General features: G+C 38.5%; 2 protein-coding genes across 4 annotated transcripts; one reads left to right on the forward strand and one right to left on the reverse strand.

Annotated features, from left to right (window-relative positions):
• The first annotated feature begins 154 nt into the window (after nt 1–154).
• Nucleotides 155–18,266, forward strand: LOC139998127 (otoferlin). Its single transcript, XM_072022448.1, is given in 29 exon segments — nt 155–1,277; nt 4,890–4,948; nt 5,894–6,082; nt 6,320–6,591; nt 7,366–7,633; nt 8,031–8,207; nt 8,662–8,724; nt 9,580–9,664; nt 10,953–11,296; nt 11,421–11,731; nt 11,845–12,088; nt 12,245–12,481; nt 12,562–12,870; nt 12,946–13,098; nt 13,241–13,441; nt 13,530–13,781; nt 13,929–13,947; nt 13,950–13,981; nt 14,351–14,652; nt 14,749–15,113; nt 15,243–15,425; nt 15,509–16,238; nt 16,312–16,482; nt 16,564–16,733; nt 16,826–17,144; nt 17,229–17,427; nt 17,505–17,723; nt 17,799–17,899; nt 18,086–18,266. Coding segments are annotated over 29 exon segments (6,234 nt in total). The 5' UTR covers nt 155–1,198.
• Nucleotides 18,221–21,800, reverse strand: Ns4 (Nucleostemin 4). 3 transcript variants are annotated; one of them, XM_072022855.1, is made up of 7 exons: nt 21,475–21,799; nt 21,164–21,371; nt 20,768–21,090; nt 20,049–20,694; nt 19,538–19,960; nt 19,182–19,461; nt 18,221–18,309 (listed from the first exon to the last, which is right to left on the reverse strand). In XM_072022855.1, coding segments are annotated over exons 2-7 (1,767 nt in total). In that variant the 5' UTR covers nt 21,258–21,371; nt 21,475–21,799; the 3' UTR covers nt 18,221–18,308. The 3 variants fall into 3 exon arrangements, with proteins under 3 accessions (XP_071878956.1, XP_071878963.1, XP_071878973.1); XM_072022862.1 differs by lacking the exon at nt 18,221–18,309 and having other exon boundaries at nt 19,172–19,461; nt 21,475–21,798; XM_072022872.1 differs by lacking the exon at nt 18,221–18,309 and having other exon boundaries at nt 19,178–19,461; nt 20,768–21,087; nt 21,475–21,800.
• Nucleotides 21,801–21,914: the final 114 nt, after the last annotated feature.

Below are 21,914 nucleotides of genomic sequence, written 5' to 3' on the forward strand. Positions count from 1 at the left end.
TCGCTAAATGACTTTTAACATTTCACATCTAAGCAAAACTAATCTAACTATCGTGGGTAAGCATCGCTTTCCATATACTTTTGGGCAAAATACGCGACATCTATTTAAAGAGAAAATGTTTATATTATATTCTATATCCTATCTATACTACATGCTATATCCTATCCTATATTATATATCATTTTCATATGCACGAATAACGGTCATTTCAGACGCCTGTCGATATGCAACGCTTTCAGAAGTAACGTAATTCTGCGTCTGTCGCAATCGCATCGTTTCATACGGTTTCATAGCGTCTGGTATGTATGTGGTAAAACATAATATACAATATTAGTCGAATACGTACGAAAATAAAATGTATGTATAATCCTTCGATGGTATCTATAGATATCTGTATCAAGTAAGGACGAAGGAGAGACACGAGATGTGGATAAACGCGTAGAAAAAGAAAGATCGATCGATGAAGAGTCGATGCCCCGGTTGATACGTATGCCAGGTATTTCGGCAATTTGCTATGTTCACGAGAATATGCTGGCGAAACTAGGGGAAAGAACGCGGCAAGCGAATAGCGAATAATGGGAATGGAAGGGTGCAGGGTGAGCGAAGCGGCGCGTCGCCCACGCCGCGATGAATAGCTGCGTCGATGACGCGTAACACGGTCAATCTGTGTGTGTATGTATGTATGTATGTGTACGTGTTGCGTGTTTGTAGCAGGCAGAGTGGTAGCAAGTGGCGCGTGCGCTGGTTCTCCAGGATAGCAGAACGGGTAGGTCCGGTAGGACGGACAGGACTCGAGGGTTGTACGAGGCGCGAACATCAGCTAGTCCGAATTTGTCTGTCGTTCGATTCGGGTACGTGCTCGCTCGCTCGCTCGCACTCGGTTCCTTAATCGCGACACCGCACCGGTTTGAAAATATCCGTTTACCGGAAGCATCTTACGATGTTATCGCCGTTCGCTTAAACACGAGGTCTTTGTCGTTTTTATCGTGGAATTAGCGCGGAAGTCGGACGTTCGATTCGTACAGTTGGCCGTGGCCCTTCCCTTTGCTTTCGTCTAACTGGGGATGATCGAAGAACGTACGAACGGAGGAACGGAACATGCGGTGTAACCCGTTTGCTCGGCTCTCTTGATACGTACGGCCTTTAACGAACGCTAAATTTACGACGCGAGTGAAATTTGCGGAACGTTCGACATAGAATGGCGCTCGTCGTTATCGTCAAGAATTTTCAAGGGCTGAAATGCAAAGGAGACAAGGTTGTCAAGGTTGACTTCCGGGGTAAGTTTCAAGCGATATTTCTCGACGATCGACGATGAAAATACCGATAAAATACACAGCTTGCGTCAACCGTAACGACCACTTACCCATTCGGTTTCCGATAGAAAAGCGTCGTTAAGCTTTTCTCAATATTTACGAAGGCAATTGAACTTCGAAGGTGTACTTGCGCGATGAACGTGAACGGCGATCGACGCCGAGTAAATATAATTGACAATCGATCAGAATTTCGTTACGTCGTTTTAGTCACCTTTTCCCTTCGTTTTCTTGTAACACGCGAAGGGTGGCTTGCGTTCGGTTTAATTAGCCATTCTGCGAAATCCGAATAATATAATTTTCGCGTACATTCAACGAAAACTGTTCGACTCGTTTATTTAGTCAGCGTTTCTAAATATGATTTTTCCCGATATGCAAATATTTCACAAGCGTATAGCATGTGCATGTCAGCGTACATGTTTCTCTAACTGATCCAAATTCAAATACCGAGTTTTAAATAATTCCGTATGATCGCAAATTCTATGCAAAAATGTTATACATATGTATATAACGGAACGAAGCGATATGTATATTAATACCGTTACAAATATTTACGCTACTATTATAAATATAGTCGCTGTTAGATTCTCCTTCTTCGTTACACACAAATCGAACGAATACATCTTCTTTACGAACGTTAATCAACGAACAATTCGAAAGAATTATGAAATTTATGCCACGTGATTTTTGACAAAATTTGTTATATCTGTTTGCTGTTTAAGGATAAATAGGAAAGTAAATAATTTAGAGTTAATTACGGTGAACGGAGAACGTAACAGATATTTGTCAAGATAATAATATCGCGTTGCGAGACGTTGCAAGTTCGAATCAATTGCACGATCGACTGATCAACGATGCGAGTGCAGAGTTCTATGACTGCGTGTAGGATAATGACTTTCTTTGCAATCTCTTTCACGAGTTTCTTCGGATACTACGCTATTCGAACCTGTTATTCGCTTAGCAAAGGTCTTCATCCCTTTGATCGATTAGAAAATAGCGCTTCTCGTTTTTCGATCGTGTAATGTAACTAACCCCGCTGTTTTCATACGGTCACTGTTTTCATAAGGTTAATCGGTGATATTGATTAAAATTAGTTCATCTATAAATAAATATTTCTATCTAGAGCAGCTACCGCACGCAGATTTATCGCGTTTAATCGACACGTGATTTTTACGATATCTATCTTGTGTATCTAATCTTTTACAAAAAATCTTTTACAAAATTTCAATCGTAAGGAAACAAGCAGTTCTCGCATAAAATACAAAAATTGCCACGTAAAACACGATGTTTCGTGCTCCTTACACGTAATTCTTCTTATACAGGTATTTAGAAGAAACGCATTATCTTTCCGTCTCATGTCCATCGATCGATCGTTCTCTTCGTGTAGCTAACTCCAAACAAATATGTATATATGTATCGTAATATATACAACTGTGTAACAAACCGCAAACCGTTGAACAATACCATTAAAGTGGTGACAGATATTGGCTGGATTAATCAGAAGCAGATACTATTTGTGTTTCCAATTCAAACAATTATCTTCGTGGGACGACAAAAAAAAGCTCTTAGGATAAAACGACAAAAGCAACTTTGAAAAAACGAATTACACGTATCTACTCTCGTTTCTCTGTATACTTATCGTATAAAGTTAGTTTCAACGGTGATGAAAAATTGACGCAACTTTTCCATGTTGGCAAATTTGATTATACTTTGGATCGCGTAGCGCATGGATATATCCGCGTCTATTAAAAAAATAACAGGGTTAAATAATAACGTTGGGATGTCCAAGGTTAGGAATATTATTAAAAATCGAATCTTTTTAAATTTATGCAAAATTCGGTATTTCCTTCGAGTAGCCAAATCTTTTAAATCTTTTAAATCTCGACGTGTCGCTCAAGTTGTAAATATTAAAATTAATGTTTGGAAAATGTCAATGTTTAAAAATACGCGTCACTCGTTTGTTTAACGCTGGATATGCAACTAAATGTTAATAAACTGTCAAACGAAGGCCAGTTCAGCCGAGCGTGGACGCGCGATTTGCAATAATTTATCGAAGCGTGAGGACTTAGGGGATACAAATGCAAAGGTTAGCGTTAGGTCAAACGTTAAACCAACCAGTAGTCGGTTTAGTCGGTCATCTTGCAGGGTCGTGTACGAAAGTAAAGAAAAATTCAAAGGCAAGACAAGACAACGGCGAATCGTTAACCGGAGGTTAACCCGGCTTCTGCATATTAAACTTTTATTTAATCACGTTTGCCCCACTTTTGATGGTTCACCGACGATCTACAGTTAGCGTGATACAAAGTTGCGCGTCAAGATTTTATCCTCGACCTCTTTAAACGTTTCAATGTTATTCAGAGTTAGTTAATTAATATACGTACGTGTATACACGTACGATCGCGATACGATTTTGATACGTATCGCAGGAAGAATTTTGCCTCCTTTTTCTTTCTCCCGTAATCCGCTGTCGACGTCTTAATTTCTCGCGCGGTTACCTCTTAACCCACTTATTTAACGCGTTATATTTTTCAAAGGAGCCATCTAGATTAGATATTTAACGTTTACGCGGAAGAGTAACCATTATAAAAATACAGTTACGGCGGAAAACTTTTTGCTTTCCACTATGATTCGAACGAAATAGTTTCTCTGCTGAAAGACTATGGAGATGTTAGACATAATATGACTCGAAATTTATACGTAGTTTTAAAATCGTATAATCAGACTGTTTTATAAGGCAGCGATATAGATATGCGCGTTTATCATACACAATTATCGTACAAATTCTACTTGTTATTTCAATTTTATCATATTCTTCTCTCGTCTTCGGACCAACGCTACTAATATTACTTATTGTTGGATACGATTCTAGATACTCGTCTATCCACTACTCAGTTACTACTCAGTTATCCCTTCTTTTGCGTTCAGCAAAGTACGTATATAGTTGGCTTGTATTTTTCTTCATTGTAACGTGTTCTATAGGAGAGAGGAGCAAAGTATACATTCTCGAGACAACACGATTCTCTACTTTAACGTACATAATAGAAATTACTGTCAACGAGATTACCTGCACGTCTTAAATACCGTTGTTAGTCGCGAGAGAAACTACGCGTAAGCAATGGAGATGTTGCATCTCGTTTAGATAAAACTACGATCTAAACTTGGTAAAAGGCAGGCAAATCGAATAACGAGAAACAAAATGTTGGAAATATTCAACCGATGCGTGATAGGACACGGAATAATTAACAGTATTTTTGTTGTAACATTTTACATTTTGATATCTAAGAACTTGGAAAAAGTGTGCAATTCGTCGCACTCGTAAATATAACTAACGATAAACGAGCATCGAATTATCGTCGTTTTTTTCTTCGGTCGACTATGTAATGCTATAAGAGTTGGAAAAATTTTAATAACGAATAGAAGCTTTCCCGTAAAACTACACTAACCTGCTATTGCATTTAAAAAGGAACCATCGTTAAATGCGTTCACGTAATTCGTTTATTCGTTTATGAAACTTGTCGTGGATATCGAGATTACGTTTAATGCTATGATATTGAGATTCTTCAGAGAAATCTTTTACAGGTGTCCCTCATTACTCAAAATGCCTCGAAGAAAGCGGAGACCATATTACCGTAGATGAGGTAACGTAGAAGAGAAATGTTTAACTTTTAGCTATTCTATTAATCTATTAATTTAATATTAATAGATTAATAGTAAGGTTAATAGTAATTAATCTATTAATTACTATTATTAAATAAAATTAAAATTACTATTAATCTATATTTTGGTAAATTTTTGATTTAATACACACAGAATGTTACATCTAAAGTTTGAATGGCTGTGGTTTAGTTAATCGGTTCGTTTCTCTCGAGCTTGTTGAAAACGTCGTTTGTACACGTTGATTCTTATTAGGAATATTTTTTCATAATTTAAAGGAATTTCGAAGGAATACGAATCACGCAGCTATCGAATTTTCGTACGTAGTTTACGATTGCGCGCACTTAACTGACTTGCTTGACGCGCAATAAACGAGCGTGCAGCCGGTATACATATTTTGTATATCAAATACTCATCGCGACCCACTTTTTTATTCCATTAAAACAAAGTTTACCAAAACGTTTTCGCAATTTAAGACTTTCAATTCGTACTAGAAATACTACTGTAGTTTCATATTTTGTTACATCGACGAGTGGATTTTTGTCTTTTCGACTAAAGACGTATTTTGTCGTTTTTATTTAAGCGACGCGATTTATACAAGCGGGAAAGGAAAAAAATATTTCATTCGCGTTAGTTCATACGTTACACAGTTCGTGTATCGATTAGTCAACGCTGTGCTGTTGCTCGCATCTTTGTTTTAATTATTTTTATTTCTATACAAAAAATGTAATTGCTTGCATGAAAAATATAAATAATGTTGACATTTAAATATCAGAAGAACATATTATAACGATTAATCAAGCTTGGTAACTACTTTTTTCGTCTTTGTTTTATTTGTTTCCTTCGAGCGTAAGGAAATGAAAAAATCGCTAAACCAAAGCACGATTTACAAAGCATGGAAAAGCTCAGCGTGATTTAACATTTTTCAGAGCTTCACTTGGAACTTGGGAAGACCGGTGGACGAAGTAGAAGTGCTGCAATTGTCAGTGGTGTCGCGGGGCGTTTTGAAAAATGAAAAAGTGCTCGCGAAATATGGTTTGGTTTTACAGACGGTGATACGAGAAGGACGAATCATTGTCACAGATTCCTTGGTAGACCTCAATAACAAGCCACTTCCGGTACGTTGAAACGCATACATACCTATGCTTGCGATAACAGTTTCCGCGTTCAATTCCATTTCAATCGGCGTTGAATTGCCGCGCTCCGAGGAATAATCGCGTACGATAGACGATCTACATCGGGGCAAACATAAATGATACACGCGTCGTTTTAAATAAAATTTGGGCTAAACTTTCGAGCGGAGACGACCATCGGGTCGTTTCCAAGATGTGACAAAACACGTTTAATATGCGTAGGCTGTGGTCTGCTTTGAAATTCGATACAACCCTCCTGACGGAAGTTGCAGCTCGTACGCGGCCTCGGAAATAATGGAGGATGAACAACAGATGCTGATCGACATCGAGCAAAACATCGCGAACCTTGAAAGAAGCCTCGAGCAAGCTAATAGCAACAGCGATGCCGCGAAAAGAAAAGGTTCTTGGCATAGTCCTCAAAAAAGTTCGAAACGCGGGTTTCTACAAAGGGGTAGTTCGTTGCTGACGGCTGACAAGTCACCGGATCGCAAGAGGTGAGAAATTGCCAGTAGATATCTCGAGATCGCTTTGCCGCGCCGAACTTCTCTTTCTCTACCATTTTCGTAATATCCGCCTTGTTTCTTCTCCGTTTGTCTCTTCCATTATTTTTTGCCTTTCTCAAAAGAAATCCGAAACTGCCGAGCGAAAGATATTTATCGTTTCTTTTCTCGAAGCTTCCAACAGCCACGGAACGTTTTTCGTTGGTACAGACTTTATTTTATAAACGACGAATATACCTATATATGTACATAAAGAATTCTTTAAACAATGGTTGGTTATATATAACGTATTTCTGCAGGTATTATTACAAACACACAGAGAAAACAAGCCGAGGACGGAACAACGTAGAAAAATGTGCATCTCTTGTTTAACGTTTCGTCATTGTCCTAGTTTAGATAACATCTCCTTTTTAGACGATACGTGCGAGAATACGCGTATTAATGAGACACACTTTACGTTGATCTTACCGTCTTCGAAATTAGTTTATGGCAATTTATGGGAACCTGAAAGCACTTGTTGCAAAATATCGTGTCTCGGTATTTGTTGGTAGCTTTTTGGAATTAACCGGGCGAGGCCGCTAGACCGTTTAATTCGTTGCTGGTCGTTTCAGCATTCGTGCAAAGTCTAACGATTTTTATATTTTATATATGGTTGGAGTACCAGGGTTAGCAGGAGATGAAATCTTTTTGAAAATACGGCAAATCGACTTCTATACACTTTGGTTTAACATAACATAGACAAAATGGGGGAAATGCAATTCTTTGTAGCAGGAGTTCGACGTTGAAAAGCATGAGATCTCTTATAAAGTTGGGGAAGCAAAGACCACCCAGAGCTCGGTCCTGCGACAGCGGCTCGGATACCAGCGAATTACTCGATAGAAGGGATTCGAGTTGCACCACGTCCAACGAACCTTCGAGAACGAACTCGATGACTTCTTTGGAAACGAACGTGTCCGATTATGACAGCCAGGGTGGAACGAATACGGTGAAAACTCAGGAGGCGATCGTGAAACCAACGAAGAAATCAAAGCCAAAGGTTCGATCGATCCTTCCAGCGATTAAAGCTACAATTACGCGTGATATTTAGCTTTTGGTTTTTCCCTCTATTGTTGTGCAACGAAATGATTAATGGCATTGGACGTTGATACGAATTATACGGAATCACGTAGAAAGCTCGCTAATGTATTCCGCGTCGGCGTGTCTCAAGTACCGAAATTGCAAATAAAGCGGAGATCGTTCGAGAGATTGGCATTGTCGAGTGTAGCCCGACTGAAAGGAAATAAGTAAATGGCGCGATAAATTGCGTAACAGCATTTGCATAAGAATTCGCTGACCCGTCTTCGTCTTGAGAATAAACGGTTTCTTTCGAGTCGGAGACGACGAAGCTTGCAAAGAAATTTCATCGAACCATCGTTTCTTTTCTGCTTTTACAGACCGTCGACACCGGACAAACCGCATTAAAGGCGCAAGACTATCAAGTTTGCGTCACTATCATCGAAGCGAGGCAGTTGGCCGGTCTCAACATGGATCCGGTCGTTTGCGTACAAATCGGAGACCAACGAAAATACACCAGCGTCAAAGAATCTACGAATTGTCCGTATTACAACGAGGTACATACGTACATATCGTATACGTATACGTCCTCCTTGGAATGAATTTTCTTTAAAACAAAGTTCGAAGGAAACTGAAGGAAAATTATCGGAAAGCTTGTAAACGCAAACTGAACAACGGGCGTAGAAAGGACGAAAGAGCAGAACGATGTATTTACGATAATAGTATTTTTCCCTACGAGCTGTCTTATAAACTATTTAGTCGATATAAACTCCGTTGCACCGACATAACGTACATACCTACGTCTCGGTGTCTTTTTTTCTTTTTTTTTTACCATTTAGCAAGTAGCTCTGTTCATTTCAGATTTTTCTTTCGTTCTCGCGTTTTTTCATCATTAAAATACATTTCGAATTTCTTGATCTCGCATTTTGTTTTTCTCGTGATCGTTCAGTTTGAAAGCGTATAGATAATTATTTGGTAAAATAACATTTTTAATATCGTTCTGTTTTTCAGTATTTTGTCTTCGATTTCCACATGCCACCTGTCATGCTGTTCGATAAAATTATCACGCTATCGGTAAGTCGCTCGTCGAGTTTCCTTGAATCTCGCACAACCGCGAGATTGCTGTTTATAGAAGTTAGGGAGTTATTTTTCGCTTCGTTAGATTATTAATAACTAGAGCTCTTAATTGGCCCCCGATACTCTGTAATAAATACGATACGCGCAAGCAATGAATCCGCTGATCGCGCTTTAAATAAAACGTTTTCGGCAATAAATCGGTAAACACGCACGTACAATATATGATATCACGAAAAGAACATGAAAATAGGAAAAAAGTTTCGAAACAGGAGGACGAATGGATTTCTCACTTTCCGGATAAAAGGATTAGTCGCGTAATTATCAGTCGTTTATCAACCGTTTGTTGGGATTTTTGAATCGATAGAAATTGACTGCCGACAACGTTGTATTTCAATAATCAATTATTTTCATTTCCCATCTGAACGAGAACCCGAGGTGATTAACGATGATTGTCATGACGTATTGCAAATAGAATATCGTATTTCAGTGTACTGGAAATAAATATGAAAATACAAAGAGTTCGTATATTTTGCACGATGGATTTCATCTGTTCTCTACAGAGTGTTGAAACAGCGAACGACTCAATCGCTCCTACCGTTAAATTTATCGATTTTGTATGAAAGAGACGCAAACGCGATAAAAGAGAAGGGAATTCGAGAAACGAAAGAGAGACGAATTAACGAGAGTAATTATTTTTGATTCGTAAATCGGAATATATTAGAATTACTGGCTTGATCGAACAGGTAGCTTTAGATACACGAATATGCGAAAGGCAACTTTACGCGATGAATGATAATCGAGGAGAAGATGAATTAAGATTACTTGTAGTGAATACCTTCTATTGATACGCAGGTGCAGCAATCGCGGAATCTCTTACGCGCTAATCTAACACTGGGCATCTTTAAATTAGACATCGCGACCGTATGGGCACAACCAGGTATATTTTTTTAGTCCTTCGAAAAGGATCCTAAAGGTTACTGTTAATCATTACCGACTGTCTTTCATCCTCTATCGAGTCGGTGCCGACGAGGAAGCTGAGCAAACAATTTTCTTTGTCGTTCCATTGAAAGTAAAATGATATTTCCATAGACGAAAATTTGAATCAATGTATATTTTCGATCAAACTGAAACATATTTCATTAAATTACGCGTTTATCATTCTATCCCACATTCTGATTGCAAAGTAATGAATTTACTATATCTTCATCCAAGTCGCAACGAAATTAATCGCGTTAATTAATCGTACGCGTTTTCTACGTACCCGAACAATTTCGTCTATCAACGCGTAAACGATAAAAGTATCGCGAATAAATTTCATCGATTAAAAATAAATGAATTGGAAATCACTTACAAATGCATGTGTATGAAACATAAAATAAAAGGGCAGAATAACAAAATTACTAAGACCGTATAAATAAAACGTTTGAGTGGAAAAGGATCGAAGTAAAAGCGATAAAAGTAAAACAAAAGTGAAAAGAAACGAAACAGCTATTTCGTATCATATCATATTTTCATCATGCATCGGTATCGTTTAAATTCACAGCTTGTATAAAATTTGTTACACTTGGCTTATAGTACCATAGTTTCTAAGTCATGCCGCTTCTGTAGCGTAGAATACTTCTTACCATATTTGTACATAATACGTTGCGTATCACGAGAAGAAATATGCAATCCGCTTTATCGATGAAACATGTTTATTTTACAATGTGAAAATGAACGCGTTAGAGCCGATTGAAGTATTACAACGGTGCGAATAAATAGAAAGTAGTAGTAGTAGTAGTAAGTACATTGGAAATCGTTACGTAAGTACGCACATGAGATACTCGTTAATCGAGCGTATAATTATTCGTTTCTGCGAATAACGATCGTCTGTCGATGCGAACGAGACGCTAATAACGTTCGAGTAATATCAGTTCGGGTAATAACAGTTAATTAAACGCTTTAGTCGGTCAAAGTATCGTCGATACGTACGACAGTTTAAATTTTTTACAACTTATCGGCGAGTCGAGATTCTGAAAAGTCGTAAAGATGCATCGGAAGCGAATGACTGTTAAAAGTTGTATCTTGTATCATTTATTCATAAATCATGTACATATCCGCTTGATCGGTGTCTACGATCGACTTTAAAACTTTTCTCTGTTCGTGTTACGATGTATGTACGACGTACATATTTAAAGATAGATCGCGTTCTATTTTGATGAAAGTAATTCCCGTTTACCCTGTAGATCATCAATTTTACCATAAATGGGCACTGTTGACGGATCCGGACGACGTGGCTGGTGGCCCCAAGGGTTACTTGAAGTGCGACATAAGCGTGATCGGGAAAGGCGATACCGTGAAAATTCCTCCAAAAAGTGAGAAGGACGAGGACGATATCGAGGGTAATCTTTTGCTACCGGACGGTGTGCCTATCGAGAGACAAAGGGCCAAGTTTATCGTGAAGGTGTACAGAGCGGATGGGCTACCGAAGATGAACAGCAGCATCATGGCGAACGTGAAGAAGGCCTTTACCGGTGAAATCAAGGATCTCGTCGATCCGTACGTTCAAGTGTCCTTCGCCGGACTAACCGTAAGATCGATCAAATTTCTTATCTATGCGCGAGATAGTTTTCGCTACGTTCTATGCGTATATATCGTTCAAAGAGGTGGAAAGAGGCAAAAATCCCTCAAGTAAGTTTTTCCACGCGATTCAGGGTAAGACGAGCGTTAAAAGGCACAGTTACGCGCCAGTTTGGAACGAACAGATCGTCTTCACGGAAATGTTTCCACCTCTCTGTCAGAGGATTAAAATTCAGCTATGCGACAACGACCCGGTTCACGCGACCGTCATCGGCACGCATTTTGTCGATTTGAAGAAAATCAGCAACGACGGTGAAAAGGGATTTCTACCAACTTTCGGACCAGCTTTTATCCATTTTTACGGAAGCATCAGGGATTACAGTATCATAGATAAGCATTCCACGTTGAACGCTGGATTGGGAGAAGGAATCTCTTACAGGGCAAGGTTATGACTCTATTTCGTTTATTTTCTCTCCATCGAAAATCGTATCGCGTTCCATTACTTTCCCGAGAACGAAAGACGGAAATATTAAACGCGTTATCGTCCTGTGTCTTTAGATTGTTAATAAGCATTAGGACAGAAATAAGCGATAACGTAGAAATGGCTCCATCGGAGGTGGAAGTCGAACCCACGGTACCCATCAACGAATCCGTTTATGCCAGGAACGAAGAATTCTTTCTTTTCGCCACCATAATGGACGCCACGATGGTCGACAAGAAACTCGGCGACAAACCAATGTATTTCGAATTATCGATAGGGAATGCGGGAAACGCTTTAGACGGACACAACGAAAGTTCCAAGGTGAGGCTCGTGCATCGATGGAATCCTTCGTTTCTATTTATTATCTTCTTCTATACCGTGTCGCTCCGTGTCGTTCATCGACGTTCGAGTACGTTGGACGGATAGAAAAGTTGGTAAAATCGATTTTAACGAACGATTTTAATTGGTCGCTGTCAGATATGCGAAATGGGACCAAAAAGTGGAACGAGTAGCGATCAAGAGGAGCTGCAGGAAGTGTTGAGCGGATCTTGGCAGAGTACCACTCCAGCCTGTAAACCGATGACGCACGATAAAATGTATTATTTTTTGCCGTACTGGGATGACAAACCTTGCCTTCACGTTAGGAGCATCTGGCCCGACTATAGGCGTAGAATGTACAATAGCAATATAATCAGCAAAATTTCCGACAAACTGGTAAGTCGACAGACGTTTCCATCGTAGTGTATAGTTGGGGTAATCTGCTTTAATCAACGGGGATTTTCGATTTGGGACAGGAGGAGGGTTTGTCGGAGGCTCAGTCGCACGCCGACGACTGTACAGGCGAGAAAATTTTAAAGTCTGCGTTAGACGAATTAAGCAGCAACTGTAACCGATACGTCAGCATCAGTAAATCGAGTATCACCGGGCCGGGAGTTGGAAAGACGAAACTCGATAAAGAGAGGACGAAACTTTGTCAAAGAGAATTAGAAAGTATGGGAACTATGTCGCGCAATCTTAAAGCCGTGATCACTAAGAGTAGTTTTAAGGAAAGACTGAAGACTGCACAGAGCTATTTACAGAAATTGAAATTCCTCGTCGAGGACGTGAGTATCCTTCGCCAAAGTTGCTCCCTCCTTAAAGTAAGTATTTTATCGTTAAAAGGAAAACACGATTTTCAGCCTCAAGATTCTCTACCGGATGTTTTCATTTGGGTAATTAGTTCCGGACGTCGAGTCGCGTATCATAGAATACTCGGAAGAGATTTGATATATTCGATCGTCGACGAAGAATGTGGCAGATACTGCGGCAAAGTTCAAACCATGTTTCTCAAAGTACGTTCGTTTTATCTTACGCCTAATTTGCTTCTCGTAGCTTGTGAATAAGTCGACGAAACGAAACAACTCACGCGCAGCATGTTCGACTAGTTTCGCGTCTGTCATTTTCGATCGAACAATAACGTCGATCGATCGATAGCTTCCAGGGAAGAAACGATTCGGACCTTCGGGTTGGGCCATACAAACGAAATTACAAATCTACATGTGGCTGGGTATCTTGAAGCACAAGAAATACTTTATCCAAGGTCTGCCAAAGGGTTACGAACTCAGTCACGAGTTGAGAAACGTGGACAGGCCGCGCGCTTTACCACCCACTGTTATTCATTACGTTGAAAAACACGTATGTATTTGACAATCGTGTTATTCTTACGCTGTCGATCGTCCCGTTTGTTCAATTTTATTATAAAAATATCTGAATTATCGAGTAGAAGTTCCAGTTAAGAGCGCACATGTATCAAGCCCGGTCTCTGATCGGCAGCGATGCGTCAGGTCTTTCCGATCCCTTCGCCAGAGTTATTTGCGGCGAATTTTCTAACTCTACTCAAGTGATCGACGAAACTTTGAGTCCTACGTGGGACGAACTCCTTCTTTTCGACGATATCTTGATTTACGGAACCGACGAAGAAATTAAGAAGGATCCACCGTCGATCGTCGTCGAACTCTTCGATCAAGATAAAGTGGTATGTCACGATAGAGAATTTCTCCGATGTACATAAGTTTTGCTTTATTTTTTGTTGCTATACATTTTTCGATTAAACACGCAAAGAAAATCTTTGTACAAGCGACTATAGTTCTTTTCTCATCCTTTTCCGATTCTCTTTTTACAGAGTCATTTTCTATCTACGGACATATAACACTGCATGGGGGCTCTGCTTTAACAGTTTGTATACGATATACGACATTCATACGCAAAACATACGCTTCCACATTTTATTTTTTCAGCATCGATCTCTAGGTAACAACGTTCTAAAGTCGGTTTTGCGATCAAACTGATTCGTAATCGTCGTGGTTAGACGCCGTCTCCGTAAGGTTTTAGAAATCTCGATCGAATAAGAATATCGCAATACGCAACTCTTAGAGATAAGTAGTAAACTGCGAGAAAAACTTGGATCGATAGCTTTTCGAAAGATAATTTTTCAAAGAATATTTGACAAAGAGAGAAAAGAAAGTTACCTTCCGCGATAAATAATCTAAAATCGAGAACTCGTACCGAAGGAGATTGTACGAAGTAAACGTGCGATGGTTTCAGGGGAAATCGGAGTACATAGGTCGAGCGGTCGCGCGACCTCACGTGAAACTCGCCTCGGAACCTTACACGCCACCCAAATTTCCACCTTCGTTGGAATGGTACGATGTAACGAGAGGCGCTGCAAGGGCGGGCGAACTTCTTGCCGTTTTCGAGCTACTCGAATATCCGCAGACGAAAGATTACAGTTTTCCCACTTTACCAGACCCGAAGGAAATACCGAGCCAAACTGCCGTCGCAGCTCAGGATCGGGGACCGATTCTTCCGGTTCCCGTCGGAATTCGACCGACTCTCTCCAAGTACCGGTAAAATTACTTTTAAATAGTTTTCACAAGCTTCGCAACGTCATCGGAATTTCGTCGAACATTAGTTCACACGCGTGCTATCGCCTTATGTGACAGAATCGAGGTGCTGTTTTGGGGTCTAAGGGATTTGAAGAGGATCCATCTAATGACCGTGGACAAGCCTCGAGTAGACGTCGAATGTGCCGGTCATATTCTTTACTCTTCGGTTATAACAAACGCAAAGAAAAATCCGAATTTCAATACACCGGTGAAATTTTTGGAGTTGGAATTGCCCGAACAGGAGCTCTATCGGCCACCTTTGACCATCAGGGCCGTAGATTGCAGAAGTTTCGGTCGTTACACTCTCGTTGGAACGCACACGATAAATTCGATCCATAAGTATATGTACCATCCACAAACGAAGAAAGCGAAGGATGTGGAAGAAAGAAAGAAGAATCTGTATCAATTACAGCAATACACAGGTAAAATAATTTCGAGTTCAGACTCTTGAGAAATCTGTGATCCAAGTTAGTTATAGATGGAATAGATTTTATCGATATTTCGGTATGCATGTACACCATACTTTCGATAATTATCCTCCTTCGCTTTAGGTTTCGATACATCGAAGATTAAATTGCAATACCCGTCTTTGCCAGAGTCTTTGACCGATCTCGAGTTTGGTATCGGAGATGCGATTATCACTCTAGGTTTGGAACAAGGTTGGCCAACGAAGAAGGACAAAACGGAACAGAATATAAAAAAAAAGCAAAGTCTGATCAACGATGGAAGCATGGGTAAGTTATGCGAGTTATGCGGAAAGTATCGAAGCGTAAAGGGAGCGTAACATCGAGAAATTGAATCGAACGAATTCCGTTAGGCGATTTCTACACGTTCGAGGACGAAGATGGTTGTCAAGATTGGTGGACCAAATACTTCGCTTCCGTCGAAGCCATGATAGAAGAAAACAAGGAACTACGTAGAGAGAAACCAATGTTTCAGGCACAAGCAAACGGTACCGTTCCGACGTACATGGAGGAAAGTTACAATCAAAATCAGGCGAACCAATCGGGCGAGAAGAGTCCTGGCGTTGCAGCGAAAAGATTGTTTGGCCTAAAGTCGACGGCGAACGCAGCTAGGTTTGTCTCGAAACTCAGCCCTAAGCACACCTATCGGAATTTCCCGAAAACGGCGCTGTTGAAAATTTATCCGAACGAATTGGAAGCTCAGCCAGAATTCGAACAGTTCAAGGAATGGCTGCACACGTTCGAACTTTACAGAGGAAAGAAAACGGGGGACGAGCCCGAAGACGAATCCAGAATAGTGGGAAGCTTCAAAGGGGCCTTAAAAGTTTACAAGTGGCCTCTCCCTAAGGATTTGATAGATCACACGGTGATGGGATTCGACCCGCAATATGGCTTTTTTCAAGGTGTACCTTCCAACGAACCGATTCACGTACTGGTACGAGTTTATATCGTCAAGGCGAACGATCTTCATCCTTGCGATCTAAACGGAAAAGCAGATCCTTACGTCGTTTTGCAACTAGGCGGTAAAAGAATCAGTGACAAAGAGAATTACGTGTCGAAACAACTGAATCCCGTATTCGGCAAGTATGTACCGATGCGATCGCGTACTGTTCGTTACGACCTATCTCATTACATCTTCGTTCGTTTTATTTGCAAGGTGTTTCGAAATAGAAGCAACCTTCCCGCAAGATTCGTTGTTGACTGTTCAAGTGTTGGATTGGGACTTGGTCGGCACAGACGATATGATCGGTGAAACAAAGATCGATCTGGAAAATCGATTTTATAGCCGGCATCGTGCTACTTGCGGTATAGCCAAAAAATACGACGAGTAAGTTTTCGAACGAGGACGTTTCCATTGCTTTGTTCTAAAATGAAATGACGTGCTCGAGTCGGCGTATTTCATTGCCAGATCTGGTTACAACAAATGGAGAGACGCGATGAAACCGACGCAGATCCTGTCGAAGCTTTGCAAAGAGGGAAAGATCGATGGACCGGTATATTCCCACGGAAAAGTAACGATCGGAAGAAAAACGTTCTCCTTGTCGGACGAGGAAATGGAATGTTACGTTCATACGAAAGGTAAACAGCGAGATTCGAAGTGGTAGGATTTTTTTGCAAACGGCAGAACGTCGATTTCCTAACGGTTAGAAAAATAATCTTTATATTACTAGGCATAGAAGAACATCTTGCACTGGCAGTTCTTCATCAATGGCATGCTTTTCCAAGAATCGGTTGTGCCTTGGTCCCCGAGCACGTGGAAACGCGTCCACTTTACAATCCTGAAAAACCCGGGATCGAGCAAGGAAAGTTGGAAATGTGGGTTGACATGTTCCCTATGGACATGCCCTCGCCAGGACCGTCGATCGATATTTCACCGAGAAAACCAAAAAGTTACGAGCTTCGGATCATTATATGGAACACCGACGACGTTATACTGGAAGACGATGCGTTCTTTACCGGCGAAAAAATGAGCGATATTTACGTGAAAGGGTATTCCGCGTATTTATATAAGAAATTCGCACATAGTTTGGAGATTCGTTAGAACGGTGAATTTTGCTTGGATTTGTTTGTTAGATGGCTGAAAGGCCCCGAAGATTGCCAATCTACGGACATTCATTATAGATCGTTAACAGGAGAAGGCAATTTCAATTGGCGTTTTATATTTCCATTCGATTATCTCGTAGCAGAAGAGAAGATCGTTATCAATCGGAAAGAAAGTCTGTTTAGCTGGGACGAAACTGAATGCAAGATTCCTGCTCGTTTGGAATTACAAGTAAAAAGAAAAAATCGTTTAATTTGTATACTTTTAATTTGTATTTCCGTTATCGTTCGAATCCACTGTGCACACAGGTCTGGGATGCAGATCATTTTTCAGCTGACGATTTTCTGGGTGCTATTACTCTCGATTTAAATCGATTTCCACGCGGCGCGAAGAATAGCAAGCTTTGTACGTTAAGTATGCTGAAGACCGATGGATCTGTGCCAACCGTAAATATTTTCAAACAGAAACGAATAAAAGGTTGGTGGCCTTTCTACGTCAAAAAAGAAAACGAGGATATGGAATTAACGGTAAATATCGATTCATACTCGCTCTAATCTGTTTCATACAAACTTGAAAGTATTTTACATCGAAAATATTCTTAGGGTAAAGTAGAAGCTGAAATTCATTTGTTAACGAAAGAAGAGGCTGAGAAAAATCCTGCAGGATTTGGAAGGAACGAACCTGATCCGCTTGACAAACCCAAGTAAATATAAAAACGATCATACAATGTTTTAACATTCAACGCGAGCTTACTTTATTATTACTTGATTTGTACAATTTATTTATCCAATTATCGTTTTTTGATATATGATACACTTGATGATTAATCAGTACCTCGATTAGTTCGTTTAAAAAACTATATCGTTAATTAGTTTGTCTTTTCTTTCAGCAGGCCCGATGCATCTTTCATGTGGTTTTTGAATCCTTTGAAATCTGTTAAATATATAGTATGGCATAACTACAAATGGGCAATTCTGAAAGCTATAATAGCAATAGCATTAATACTAGTCGTATTATTGTTCTTTTACTCGATACCTGGTTATTCCGTTAAAAAGTTATTGGGAGCTTAGAAATGTCGCTTGCAGATTTTATTGCTTCGTATGCTCATGATATCTGAAATATGGAAGATGATATTTTGATAAGAATGTAACAGAGGACTAACTTTGCAGATACACTATTCTTTAATACTTTATAGATGTAACTTTAAATTTCTCAAAGTTAGTTTTGTTGACCATATTAAGCACGTTATATCGATATATTATATAAAGCCTATTTTTTCATTTCATATTTGCATATCTCGTGTTCATTTTATCACATAAATTTGATAGGCCTCAAAATTTAAGCTATCTAAAGATCTATGAATTTTTAACGACATAAATATTTCTTCCTTTTGCCAACAATTTTAAATAGCAAAATAAAAAGTGATTATGCTTCTAGATGAAAGAGCTCTTTTTAATAAATAATTGCTGTATAGTGGACCAACGAAACAGTAATAAAAGTTAATGTATATATAAAGAGCAATACAATAAATAATTAGAAATTATTAGATGCAGAACAATAATGCGTGTATATATATATAGTATATACTGTTTCTACTTATCAAATATTTCGTTAAAAATATTGTATTCTATTTCGTTGTAAATAGATAATTTAACACGTTCAAGTTGGCGCGTACCACCGGTGGCTTATACTTGAACGTTCCACCAACCGGTGTTTACCACCAAAAATGTAGTTCGTTTAGTGATTAGAAAAAACGTCCATATAGTTGAAAATTTAAATAATGGAAATTTAACGTGTATTAATTGAAAAAAGTAAGATTTATTTAAAAACAAAACAATTCAACATTATAAACTTATTGTAAACGTGAATACGAGCGCCACCCCGCGGCGAGAAACACAAATATCAGCGTCGACATGAACGTGTTAATATATAATATAACATGTATCCAAAGGAATGAATAAAATATTAATTAAACACTGACTAACTAAAGATTTGTTTCTGATATATCTGTAGACAGTGCTTCAAATTTGTTAACTACGTGCGGTATTTCTGAGTCTTCGCTTGTTGTCTCGGTAGAATCGTCAGAATTATCGGATGTTTCTTGTGATATTTTCTCTTCGTGTTCTCGATTTTCTAAGAGTTTCTGTTCGTCATTTTCATCTTCGGACGAGATGTATATTTCTCTCGTATCACTAACATCTTCGTCTTTATTTTTAGCTTGAATCCATTTAACTAGTTCAATTTCCGAATGATTCTCCAACTTTTCTGTTACAAGATAGAAAGAGATTATTTTAAAAATAGTAAATTATTTATGCCAACAATTACCTACAATTACAATTACCTTTATTAAGAGTCCAATCTGGGGGATACACGTATATACAAATTTTCCCTTCAAGGGCCATCCTTAATAACGAATTAGCTGCCCTGTAAGAATCGTATCTAGCAGCTCGTGCGGTGAAGAAATTTCGTTTAGAAGCCCAACTATCGCAGATATCCATGGCACACCATGTATCATCGTTATCTGGATGTTGCAATTTAAGTATCTTTGGTAAATCTATTCTCTCAGCTAGAAATTTAATTGTTGTATATGGTTCGCTGACTTGAGCTATTGGGAAAGATCCCATTAATATTTGTAGTTGCTTAGGTATTGTAGATGGAAATACTAATCCTGGACAGTCACAGAGGCAAACGGTTTTTGTAAGAAATATAGTTTGAAAATGTTTAGTATGTCCCGGTGTACGTGACACGCTAACAACCTTTTTACCTATAAGAGATATTTAACAAATGACATTTAAATATTTAAATATTGTCACTTTCTAAATTTCAATTTTCTTATAAAAAATACTGCTTACCCATTAATGCATTCATTAAGGACGATTTTCCAACATTTGGAGTTCCGATACATCCTATGGATAAAACTCCATTTTTATAACGTACATGCTTGATATAACTTGTATCTTCTTTTTCTATAGTGATATTGCTTTTATGATCGGCGTCATCTAAATCAAATTCCATTTGCATTTCTTCTTGAATCTTTTCTTGCCAAGAAGTTAAATCCACGTTATCTCCAACAATTTCTTTACAAATATCCAACAATTTCTGGGCTCCTTCTGCAGCCATTTTAAGTTTTCCCTTTTTCCGTCTTTGTTTCATTCCCTCTGTATCGCTTTTATTTCCACATAAATTATAAGTAGGATACGAAGTGAACATCAAAATATGTAACTTTGGGTATATGGTATGAAAATATTCTTTCCATGCTATTACTAAAGCTGGTGGTGCTAAATCAACCTTATTCAATACTAAAATCATGTCTTTTTTAAGTTCATTCGTTATGTACTCGTATAAATACGGAGGAAACATTAAAACGGTATATCTAATATCAACAATGATTAATAAAATATCAGACATCTCAAGAACCCTCCATAACTGCCTCCAAGTTTCTAAATTTAATTCAAAGTAACTGATGGTACTTAACTTTTCCATATTTTTTAGATATTCCTAAAAGCGTAAGCCAATATAAAATTTATCTCAACGAACATAAATGTGTCACATTTATGTTACAATTGCTTACAGTAAAATACTTGTGTTCCGCCAATTCTAACTGTTTTTTTGACATATCGAAGTCCCATGGTGGCCTTTTTGGCATATCAATCTCAGGTGGAAAATAATTATCTGAAACTTCTTGATCTTCAAGAGATAAAGGTACGATAGCACTTCTGGATTGTTTCTTTCGTTTCAGTATTTCTTCTTTGCTGTCTTGAAAGAATTGTAAATTATATCTGTTTCTAAGAGAATTACTTTTTGGCTGTTTATTAATTTTTTGTATTGCAGTATATTCAAGGTCACTAGAATAATTTATATCATCTTCCTTGTACCGGCTGTGACTTCCACCTGCTAATTATAACATAAAACTAATTATTCGAATATTTAATATCGTATCGTTCATTATTATATTGTGCATACATACGAAGTAAAGCCGAACTTTGTCGTTGCTTCTTAGTTTGCAATTGCTGTTTCTTTGCTTTGCCGCTAAACGGTTTCTTTCTTCTTGCTTTCGACATTTTTCAATTGCCTTAACCTCATAAACTTCATTAACCTCTTTATTTTGACGTTAAGGTATGACACATTAAGTACACATTAAGCGAATACTTCGACTAGCGGGATGCCACAGAGATCTTAAACAAAATATAACTTATGCCTCACTCTATATAAAATTAAAAATTACTACTTCAATCAATATATATATTTAAATTAATATTTTAAGAATTTAACAATTACTTTTAACAGAATTAAGATTCTACGGTTACAAAATTAATTATATCAATATATAAGATTTTATATATTTTTGACTCGTAAATGATCAAAGGAGTTTATCCATTGGTCAATTTTAACTTTCGCTTCGGCAGTTCAGTCCGCCGAAGTACTGTTTACTGAACGAAAACGCGCACCAGAGATGAGCACAGTGTGCGTGAGAACGATATGAAATATCGTTTCACTGTCAATGGATTTAACAGATTTTTTTAGCACGAAACAATATACGATCGTTTGATAGTTTGAAATATATTGCGTAAAACGTTTTGATGTTGTTTCAACAATGAGTAACTTTTAAGAAGTGATTAATTCAATATATCAATAAAATCAACAGAAAATGTTCTGCCGATAACGAAAAAATATATTATTGACTATAGATGGCATTGGTGTATTCCCGATATATGGGG

This window comes from Bombus fervidus, chromosome 1, assembly GCF_041682495.2.
Source record: "Bombus fervidus isolate BK054 chromosome 1, iyBomFerv1, whole genome shotgun sequence".
Taxonomy (NCBI): Eukaryota; Metazoa; Arthropoda; class Insecta; order Hymenoptera; family Apidae; genus Bombus; species Bombus fervidus.